Source organism: Macrobrachium nipponense, chromosome 26 (assembly GCF_015104395.2).
Source record: "Macrobrachium nipponense isolate FS-2020 chromosome 26, ASM1510439v2, whole genome shotgun sequence".
In the NCBI taxonomy this organism is placed as follows: Eukaryota; Metazoa; Arthropoda; class Malacostraca; order Decapoda; family Palaemonidae; genus Macrobrachium; species Macrobrachium nipponense.
Window position 1 is genome coordinate 44,653,430 of NC_087215.1, and position 11,613 is coordinate 44,665,042.

General features: G+C 42.8%; 1 protein-coding gene across 1 annotated transcript in view; it reads left to right on the forward strand.

Annotated features, from left to right (window-relative positions):
- The window catches only part of LOC135200241 (E3 ubiquitin-protein ligase RNF10-like), a 156,894-nt gene extending 146,463 nt beyond the window's left edge, over positions 1-10,431 (forward strand). Inside the window, exon 14 of the mRNA XM_064228690.1 lies at positions 9,590-10,431. Coding sequence (XP_064084760.1) covers positions 9,590-9,690 — 101 coding nt within the window. The 3' untranslated portion in view covers positions 9,691-10,431. The remainder of the gene's footprint in view (positions 1-9,589) is intronic.
- Positions 10,432-11,613: the final 1,182 nt, after the last annotated feature.

Below are 11,613 nucleotides of genomic sequence, written 5' to 3' on the forward strand. Positions count from 1 at the left end.
TCGCAAATGTAGAGGTTTTGATTGTTCTATTTCTAACACCTGTCATGAGTGTGAGAGGTTGAATGTTGAGGAATGGAAGACTCTAACTTCTTACTTGAAGTTAGAAAGGGATAGAGTCAGAAGGGCTGCATCTAAGATTGCGGGTAGTAGTACAAGGCCTATTGAGCCTTTTAATGATTCTAACTCTTCCCTGAACTATGCATTTGATTCTAATTCTGTATCAGGGCCCTCACTGGCTTTACATTCAGATTCGGCCTCGGAAATTTGCTGAGCTGAAAGCTACTCTTCACAGGATGAAATCCAAAATGGCTGCCATGAAAGGTAAGGATTGTGAAAGTGACTATTATAGTGAAGTGAGTGTACCCAGTGTTGTGGAGGGGGCGTCTGACCGTCTCTGCGACGCTCCCAGGCCTAGACCTCTTCCAAGCTCCTAAGCCCAGAGGAGAAGGAAAGTCGAAAGCCGTACGGAGGTTGTGGAGAATTCCCCCCGGTCAGGCGTCCCTTCAGCAGGCTCTGTAAATAGACAGACTGCTCAGGACCGCTATAGGAAAAGCGTCCTCAGAGAGTGCTTCTCTTCGTCCGCTTCTCCCTCTCCTAAACGAGGGTGGAAGGATTCGGACTTGTCCAGGCCCCTGAAAAGGCACTGGAAAGATCCTGTGTTGGATTCTAGCCCCGAACGCTTTTCGGAAGAAGCGCCTCCTTCGATCAAGAAGGCTAAGAGGGTTTTGACGTCCCATGGTTTGGACAAAACTCCTTCGAGTTCTCCCTCTCCCGTTCAAGAAGACGCCGGAGAGGCTTCCAAGAGGATCATTTTGGCTGTGCAAGAACAGTTATCCGCCTTGGTAGGAGTCCTTTCGAAGGATCCCCCTCGTAAGAAAGACGTGAGGCTTCCTGTCAAGAAGTCTCGTTCTTCCTTCTCCCGCTAGGAGTGAGGCTCCTGTGGGACGTGAGGCGTTTGAGATCTACTCTGATAGACTCTTTGGACGATTTTGAATCGCCAGACAAGCGCGAGGCGCCAGTCAAGCGCGAAGTTTCCTACAGACGAGAAGCGTCTGATAGGATTAAAGCGCCAGACAAGCGAGAAACGCTTTACAGGCGTGAGGATTTTTCCAGACGTGATACGTCTGCCAGACCAGCAGCGTCAGCCGAGCGCGAGGAAGCAGCCAGGCGCGAGGATTCAGCCAGGCGCGAGGCGCCAGACAAGCATCATCCATACAAGGATATGGCACCAGAAAGGCGCGAGGCGCAGCCAGCAGGCGCGAGGCGTCAGTCAGACGCGAGACTTTACAGAGGCGCGAGGCATCAGTCAGGCGCGAGGCGCCAGCCAAGCGCGTGGAGTCAGCCAGGCGCGAGGCGCCAGCCAAGCGCGAGGAGCCAGCCAAGCAGAGGAGCGCTATACACTCTCTTAGCCCCTCTCCTATTAGGAGTTTGTCTCCCGTAGAGAGAGTTATTGGGCAGGAAGACCCGGAACGGGAAGTGACTTCTCCTTCTGATCCGATTTTGGAAGAGGACTCAGAAGACGAGACTCACGGCAGAGAAGGGCTGTCTAACTACAAAGTTTTGACAGCTCTCCTCCTCCAGGAATACGGAGATGCATTGATCCCTGCCGCTCCTCCTTCGCCTCGTTCACTTTTTTCATGCTCTAAGACGCCGAAGTCGTCGGCTTTCTTGAAGATGAGACCGACGATTTCTATGAAGAGAGCTCTTCAGTCGCTGGATAGCTGGATGCTAACCAAGAAGGAGCTAGTCAGGACGGTGTTTTGCATGCCTCCCGCTAGACTTACGGGCAAGAGAGGTATTTGGTACCAGACTGGGGAGAATATGGGACTCACTCTCCCAGCTTCGGCTGAAGCTGACTTTTCCAGTCTGGTAGATGCATCCAGGAGACATAGCCTTCATACTGCGAAGATTACTTGGGGTCTTTCAGAGTTGGATCATCTCCTCAAGGGACTTTTTCACATTTTAGAAGTCTTTAACTTCCTAGATTGGTCCCTTGGGGTGATGTCCAAGAAGGCTCATGCCTCGGAAGGACTCGATCCGGACGTACTCCTTGCAATTTTGTCCTGTATTGACAAGGCGGTACAGGATGGCTCAGGGGAAGTTTCTTCCTTATTTGGAGCAGGTCTCTTGAAGAAGAGATCTGTATTTAGCGCTTTCTTGACAAAAGCGGTATCCCATTCGCAAAGGGCAGCCTTGTTATTCGCTCCCAGGTCTGACTTTCTGTTCCCTTCACAGTTGGTGAGGGACATTTCCCGTTCTCTGACGGAGAAAGCAACACAGGATCTTCTCCTGCAATCTTCCAGGAAGAAGAGACCAGTGATGATGGGAGACAAGAAAGGAAGAAAGGTGTGTCTATGCCTGTTCGGCCCTTTCGAGGAGGTCCTCCCGCTAGAGTTGCCGCTAAAAGAAAGGCGACTGAGAAGAGAGGTAGAGCCTCTTTCCGTCCCTTTAAAAGGGGAAAGTGAAGTGACGCTCCTCCAAACACCAGTAGGTGCCAGGCTCCGGGGATTTGCGGAAGCCTGGACTCTCATACAGACGCTTGGTCTATGTCTGTTCTACAGAAGGGATACCTCATTCCTTTCCTGGACAATCCTCCCCTGACGTCAACTCCGCGGGAATTGTCCGCCAATTACAAGGACCCTGTGTTGAAAGATACTCTTCAACAAATGGTGGATCAGATGTGGGACAAGAGAGCTATAGAGCTAGTGCTGGATCAAAGCTCCCCAGGGTTTTACAATCGTCTTTTCTTGGTTGCGAAAGCCTCGGGGGGCTGGAGACCAGTTCTGGATGTCAGCGCTCTGAACAAGTTTGTTCAGAAACAGAAGTTCTCCATGGAGACCTCTGCATCAGTCCTTGCGGCTCTTCGCCAAGGGGATTGGATGGTGTCTCTGGATCTCCAGGATGCCTATTTTCACGTCCGATCCATCCTTCGTCGAAGAAGTACCTCCGTTTCATGACGGGGGGAAGGATCTTCCAATTCAGAGCCTTGTGTTTCGGCCTGTCTACGGCGCCTCAGGTTTTCACGAGCCTTATGAAAAATGTGGCGAGATGGCTTCACCTGAAAGGAATCAGTATATCTCTGTACCTAGACGACTGGCTCATCAGAGCAAAGTCAGAGAAACAGTGTTTGGAGGACCTGACTGTGACACTAAACCTGATAAAGACCTTAGGATTACTCGTGAACCTAGAGAAGTCCCAACTGATCCCCAGCCAGAACTTGGTCTATCTGGGGATTCAGATGGATTCTCGGGGTTTTCAAGTATTTCCTTCTCAAGAGAGACTAACGAGAGGTTTAGAAAAAGTCTCTCTCTTCCTAAGGAAGGAACGTACTTCGGCGAGGGAATGGTTGAGCCTATTAGGGACTCTTTCCTCGCTCGAACAGTTCTTTCCTCTAGGAAGACTTCATCTCCGTCCGCTTCAGTTCTTCCTCAGAAGATCGTGGAACATGAAGACAGGGCTTCTCTCGGACAGTTTTCCATTCCAGTTCTGATGAAACGCCATTTAGAATGGTGGTTACTCCCACTGAAGGAAAACAAGGGTACTTCCCTAGAAACACAGAACCCAAACCTTGTATTGTTTTCCGACGCGTCGGAAAAAGGTTGGGGAGCAACCTTGGGAAAGAGAGAGGTGTCAGGCACTTGGAATGCTCTTCAAGTGTCCTGGCACATAAACTGCAAAGAGCTGTTTGTTGTACACCTAGCCCTAAAGAGCTTCGAACCTTTGGTGAGGAACAAGATAGTACAAGTGAATGCGGACAATACAACCGCCCTTGCATACATTCGAAAGCAAGGAGGTACTCACTCGTATGCCCTGTACGAGCTCGCGAGAGACCTGCTGTTGTGGACATCGCAAAGGAACATCTCTCTGTTGACGAGGTTTGTTCAGGGAGTAAGGAACGTGAGAGCAGACAGGCTGAGCAGGAGGAACCAGGTCCTTCATACCGAATGGACCCTCCACTCAGAAGTTTGCCGGAATCTCTGGTCTCTTTGGGGGACTCCTCATGTCGACCTCTTTGCCACGTTCCTCTCAAAAAGACTGGAAGTCTTCTGTTCAGTAGTAGAAGACCCCAGAGCTCTAACAGTAGACGCCTTCCTGCTAGATTGGTCTCATGTAGACGTTTACGCATTTCCCCCATTCAAGATTCTGGGGCAAGTGCTCAGGAAGTTTGTGACTTCAAAGGGGACAAGAATGACCCTGATAGCCCCCTTTTGGCCAGCTCAAGAGTGGTTCCCAGAGGTGCTGGAGTGGATGGTAGACTTCCCCAGATCCCTTCCACAAAGGAAGGATCTTCTCAGACAACCACACTTCGAGAGGTTTCATCAAAACCTCCCCGCTCTCGCTCTGACTGCCTTTCGACTATCGAAAGACTTGTCAGAGCGAGAGGCTTTTCTAGCAAAGCAGCAAGCTCGATCGCTAGAGCCCGGAGAACTTCCACTATCCGTGTTTACCAATCGAAGTGGGAAGTTTTTAGAAGGTGGTGTAAGTCGAAGAAGTTGTCCTCCTCCAGTACCTCTGTAACAGAAATCGCTGATTTTCTGTTATTTTTGAGAGAAGAATCGCGTCTCTCCGTAGCCACGATAAAGGGCTATAGGAGTATGCTATCGGCCGTCTTTAGGAATAGAGGCCTAGATTTGGGAAACGATAAAGATCTACATGATCTGATTAGATCTTTTGAGACCAAGAAGTCTAACATTACTTCTCCCCCTAACTGGAATCTAGATGTGGTGCTTAAGTTCTTGTCATCAGAGAGATTTGAACCCCTGCACTTGGCCTCGTTTCGTGACATAACGAGAAAATGTTTATTTCTTTTGTCACTGGCGACGGCGAAAAGAGTTAGTGAGCTGCACGCCCTAGTGATAAAGTGGGTTTCAATCTAGATTCAGCCATCTGTTCCTTCAAAGAATTATTCTTGGCGAAGAATGAAAATCCTTCGAATCCCTGGCCGAGAAACTTCGAAGTAAAAGGCTTATCGGGTCTCGTCGGCAGGGAACCGGAGAGGTCTCTTTGCCCAGTAAGGGCGTTAAAGTTTTACATACAGAAAAAGAAACAGTTGGGAGGTTCTAGACAAGGTCTTTGGTGCTCGGTGAAGGATCCATCAAGACCTATGTCTAGAATGCTTTAGCCTTTTTTGTCAGGAACATCATTACGGACGCTCATAAGGCTTGCACGGATGATTCTTTCAAACTCCTGAGAGTAAGAGCTCATGAAGTGAGAGCAGTGGCTATGTCTCTCTCTTTTCAGAGAAATATGTCACTTTGGAAGCGACATATTGGAGATGTAATTCTGTGTTTGCTTCTCACTATTTGAAGGACGTTCGTGTGACCTATGAAAAATGTTTTTCTTTAGGTCCTTTTGTGTCTGCGGGCACAATCCTGGGTACAGGAGCTAACACCAATCTTTAATTACTACATAAGTCTAATAGATATGTTCTAGACTTTCTGCTGAACAAGTGCAGATGCCGCACAGGCGGCCAGTCACTTCCGTTCAGTAAGGAACTCTTGTGATATCTTTTATTAGATGAGTATCATAATTTTTTTTTTTGAAAAAATTATTGTGTGCGTGTGCAATTTGGTTTGAGTTACGGTTGTTGCGAAGAGTTTGGGGATAACTCGGAGCAATTTTTAATACTAACAAGGTGGTTAGGATCAGGTGGTCGGGATTGGTTGTGTGCTCCTTAATAAGGTGTGTTGTCATATAAGTGGATCAGCACCCATTGACAAAGTCCTTTCAGGCTCTGCCGAGTAAGTGGATAAGACCCCTTCGGCAGACCCACAAGAATTCTTGGCCATAGATCACATATCTCGCTAAAGTTTCTTGAGGTGATGCAGACTACGGGGCAAACACCCACGAAGTCTACCACCTATCAGGTAGGAACCAAGGTTTTTTATTTATACCTACAACATATGTTGTTTACCTGTCTATTCCAGAAGTAGCTGTCTCTTACCCTCCACCGAAGGGTGCCAATCAGCTATGTATATATCTGACAGGTAAGTTGATTGTATGAAAATGATATTGTTATAATACAATAAAGTTTCATACATACTTACCTGGCAGATATATACGATTAGGGCCCACCCAGCCTCCCCGCAAGGAGACAGGGGGAAGAGAAAATATATGAGTAGAAAACGGGAATGGTTCCTAGTCCTGCCGCCCAGGGCAGGCCGGTAGATCACCTGACCTACCTGTAGCGAGTGGCGCGAAATTTGAATTTCTGTCGGGGACGACGGAGTCTTAGCTATGTATATATCTGCCAGGTAAGTATGTATGAAACTTTATTGTATTATAACAATATCATTTTCAGCTTAAGTGCATATGGATTTTGAGTAAAACTCACTATTTTCATCTTTAGTGCATATGGATTTTGAGTAAAACGCCTTGTGTTTTCAGCTTAAGTGCATATGGATTTTGAGTACGCCTGTGCAAAATTTTCTAAGTGCATTTTTGAAAATTTTTGAAGTTACGCCCTGTTTTCATCTTAAGGCAAATGATTTTGAAGTAAAACGCATTGTGTTTCAGGCTTAAGTGCATATGGATTGTGATGCCGGTGTTTTCATTCTTAAGCGCATATGCATTTTGGAGTAAAACGCACTGTGTTTTATCTTAAACGCATATGCATTGTTGAGTAAACGCCCTGTGTTTTCATCCTAAGTGCAAATGGATTTTGAGTAAAACGCCTTGTGTTTTCAGCTTAAGTGCATATGGATTTTGATGCCCTGTGTTTTCATCTTAAGCGCATATGCATTTTGAGTAAAACGCCCTGTGTTTTCATCTTAAGCGCATATGCATTTTGAGTAAAACGCCCCCTGGTTTCAGCTTAAGCGAAATGCATTTTGAGTAAAACGCCCGTTGTTTTAATCTTAAAGTGCATAGATTGAGTAAAACGCTTGTGTTTTCATCTTAAGTGGCATAAGATTTGAGTAAAACGCCCCTGTGTTTTCATCTAAGTGCATAAGGATTTTAATTTTCTGAGTAAAACGCCTGTGTTTTCATCTTAAGCGCATATGCATTTGAGTAAAACGCCCTGTGTTTTCAGCTTAATTGCATATGCATTTTGAGTAAAAACGCCCTGTGTTTTCATCTAAGTGCAATATGATTTTGGAGTTAAAACGCCTTGTGTTTTCATCTTAAGTGCATATGGATTTTGAGTAAAACGCCCTGTGTTTTCAGCTTAAGTGCATATGATTTTTTCGGGAGTAAACGCCCTGTGTTTTCAGGCTTAATGCAAAGGATTTTGAGTAAAACGCCCTGTGTTTCATCTTAAGTGCATAAGGATTTTGAGTAAACGCCCGTGTTTTCATCTTAGTGCATATGGATTTTGAGTACAACCGCTTGTGTTTCATATTAAGTGGCATATGGATTTTGAGTAAAACGCCCTGTGTTAATCTTAAGTGAATATGGATTTGAGTAGAAAACGCCCTGTGTTTGAATCTTAAAGTGCATACCGGATTTGAGTAAAAGCCCTGTGTTTTTCATTAAGGCAAAGGATTTGGAGTAAAACCGCCCTTGTTTTTTCATCCTTAAACCCGGCATTTAATGCATTTTGAGTAAAAACGCCCTGTGTTTTCAGTAAGTGCATTATGCATTTTTGAGTAAAACGCCCTGTGTTTTCATCTTAAGTGCATTATGGATTGGATTTTGTAAAACGCCTTGTGTTTCATCTTAAGTGCATGGATTTTGGAAGTAAAAACGACTGTGTTTTCAGCTTAAGTGCATATGGATTTTGAGTAAAACGCCCTGTTTTTCAGCTTAAGCATAAGGATTTTGGAGTAAAACGCCCTGTGTTTTCACTTAAGGTGCATAAGGATTTTTGAGTAAAACGCCCTTGGTGTTTTCATCTTAAGTTTCATATGGATTTTGAGTAAAACGCCCTTTTTGTGTTTTCATTTTTCTTAAGTTGCATATGGATTTTGGTAAAAACGCCCTGTGTTTTCATCTTAAGTGCATATGGATTTTGAGTAGAACGCCCTGTGTTTTCATCCTAAGTGCATATGGATTTTGAGTAAAACGCCCTGTGTTTTCATCTTTAGTGCATATGGATTTTGAGTAAAACGCCCTGATATAGCTGGCAGGGCGGGGAACAGGCGATGTCTTCCGTTATTCATCTACAATTCGAGGTGGACAAAGAACAACTGCACACCCACGAATATGAGATGTATTTAGAAGACAGACTCAGATGTCTGAAGAAATCATTCCGCGTCATCGCAGCTGCAGGTGTGATGCAGCGGGAGACTAGGCTACAGACTTCTGTTTCCGTGTGGTAAACAGAAAGATGATAACGCGTCTAGCGAGATATCTCTGTCTGAAAATTCTTGCAACGGCAAAGGCGATGCAGTAGAGATGGTCATACATGTATGCAAGAATTCCTGCCAACCAGAGACCTAAGTCTGATTATCGGGCAGAGATTCGGTTCGGTAGTCAATCATCGCAGAGGAGAGAGAGAATATCCGACCGTACTATCTCGGAGAGCCAGCTGGTACTGGGCTGCGGCAGGCAGGGCTGGCAGGGAGCCCGTACACCGTTAGCTCTCACTTACTTGTATGGACTTTGAGTAAAACCGTGTTTTCATCTTTAGTGCATATGGATTTTGAGTAAAACACCCTGTGTTTTCATCTTTAGTGCAATATGGATTTTGAGTAAAACACCCTGTGTTTTCAGCTTAAATGCATATGGATTTTGAGTAAAATGCCCTGTGTTTTCATTTATAGTACATATGGCATGTCAGTAATGGTTGCCCAAAGCAAATACATGTTAAGAACAGTTCTAAAAGAAGTTAATAATTTTCTGTTTTATTGGAATAAGGATTTTCCATTTCACAACCTAATATCATGTAAGCTTTACTTGTATGCATGTGTGTTTGGGTTTACATCTACATGTGACTTTTCATCAATATTGACTTACCTCACGCTGTATATAGCGTGTGTTTTCTTGTGCATATTGAAAATAGCAGCAAAAATGAAAATGAGGAGGGTAAAATAAAAATAAAAATAAAATGAACATAGTGTGTGTTATAGGCTTCAACATAGTAGGTGATACTCACTCTCTCTCTCTCAAGATGGGGAAAAATCACAAATATAAAACAAATATAAAAGCAGGAAACAAAACTAGCTTTAGCAAGTCAGACATGTCAACCTAGCCCTCTTACCCATCCAACACTGCCCCAACATTTGCCTGGGGCCACACAGCATTACCAACCATTGGAGAGAAGTTTTTTCAAATAAAAAAAAAAATTACATATATGTATTAGTATGAATAACTTGATCACAAAATATGTAAAAGATGATGCTATGTATCAATAAAGGGTAATGTCATTTTCCTCCGTGGCATTACCCTTTATATGTATTTTTATTCTATATCTTTGGTCCCGGTTACTGGTCTGGATGTGTCGAATAATGTCGAGTTCCAAATAAGAAAGATCTGGATAATCAAGAGATGACGTAGTTTATGCCAATTTTTTGGTATTCATTATATCATGACATTTCTCTCAAGATTTTTGTCCTTTGTCAGTTTTTATTGTATATTTGACTGTGATTTGTCATTAAGTACAATTTTAAATTTGGTTTTTGTTAATTTTTCATCTTTCTTCCCACAGCTAAGAATGGTGAAATTGGTGCATGTGGTAGTGTTGGCAAGAAAGGAAAAAAGAAGAAACAGAAACAGGTTTTGCTGTTTTCCTCTGGAGGATTCAACTGATGTCCAGATGCAACAATCACTGTTTGTAATTGAGCTACAAGTTGCCAGAATACGGTGTTTTTATTTGCATTATGATGTTTTTCCCATTTTGTGCAGTCTGTTACTATTCTCAGTTACCACCAAGCAACTTTGATCAATAATTTTTTACATTTTTGCTGTGAAGTTTTTCATTTTCAATGATCAAGAAGCTCATGAAACTAAAGAGAAAAATACGTACAAGTGGTTCTAATAGTTGGTGGTATTCTGGGAAAAAGTGAATGTCAAATATTTTACCTTATGTCGTTTTAGTATGCCATCATTGTAGTTTTATTTCTCTATAGAAATGTTCTTCCTATACTGAATATTGGTTTCTGTTTGAGTATAGCTTACTAAGTGCTTTGTCCAATAGAAGTACACTACTCTATGATATTATTTAACTAAAGTGCTGCCAGTACCATGAGTGTCAACATGATTATTTCTGTGGGTATAGAGCTTCTTTTCATGTCTTACCACAGTGTTACCTAATCTCAGGATGTCCTGTTTTTCTGTCTTTATTAAACATAATACTACTGTAGAGAGAAGACAGTGAGTTAGGCATCTGGTCAGTCTTTAGGTTCCACCTTTGTTAACATTTGTTTGTGATTTTTTTTACAAGTATGCAAATTATTTTGTCATTGCAAGATCAATTGGTATTGTAATCTGTGCTTTACTTGGAAATGCAGCACATGCTTTCCATAGTCAATAAAAAGAATTCTGAAAATAGTTCATTATGATGCTTTTCCTATTGTCACTGCCTGTTAGTGGTTAAAATCTGGGAACTACTACTACTGTATTTCTTACACTAATGGGCTATCCCCAAATTCAGCTCGTTTTTTTTTAACTTCTTTACTCTTGATTCCTTGAGCTTATCATTGCAACCCCATTGATGCCTACAGCAGATCTGTTCTTGTCACCCTATTTGGTGGATCTTCACTGTTAGGGTGCTGGCTGCTGATAAATGTATTCCAGGTTTTATTAACTTACTTTGCGAAGCACAAGTGGTAAAAATATATTGTAATCAGAAAACTATGAAATAAGTGTAAAATACCATGGAAAATCAATCAGTACTGAAAAGAAGGCGGGGTTTAAGTGACATCTTTATGAATACCATTGTTGTAAAAGGAAAGGACTACACTGAACAGTGCCATTGTATTCTATGTGAAAACCAAGTGATTGCTTTATATATTATTCATACACTGCAAGTAATTTAATCTCTCCTTAAGGCTTGCCAAATGCTTCATAGGAAAATGGTTTTCTATGGTATGAAAATCATTTCCTTAGTGGGACAAGTTGTAGTCCATGCATCTCCTTTTTATTTTATTTTTTTTCCCCCAGGATAAACTTAAAGGAATGTTGAGCCACATGCCAATCTATAAATCTTTTTTTTACTCAAATAATAGAGGATGCAGTAATGAAATGTGTTATCTTAATGACTATAGTTGATTGAAGAGAGGAAATTGATGTACTATGGAAAGAAGCTCCAAAAGTATTAAGAAAAAGAGATGAGATAGTATGTTAATTAGAAGTTCATAAAGAAACCACTTGATAAATGTAAAGCTTTCAAGAAAGTAATTAGATGTAGACTTGAGACCAGGTACTAGCAGGTTAAGCCTAAACCATCTACACAATCTTGCTTGCCATGTATATTCACTACACCCCGAGATCTATATATACATGGAGTATATTGCGAATTGCAGAGTAAAAGCATGACAGTGGTGAAGTAAACAATATGAACTCTGTAGGAGTTTGTGCCTATCGTGCACCTCCTGCGCATTACCAAAGGTCAAAGATCTTCTCATGGTACCTTGGTGCGCACAGGTAGCTGGAGGGTGAGAGAGTTTGTGAGTCAAAGACCTGATACCAAAGTGATGTCTTTGGCCTGCATTAACTTTCAAACTTCTTTAC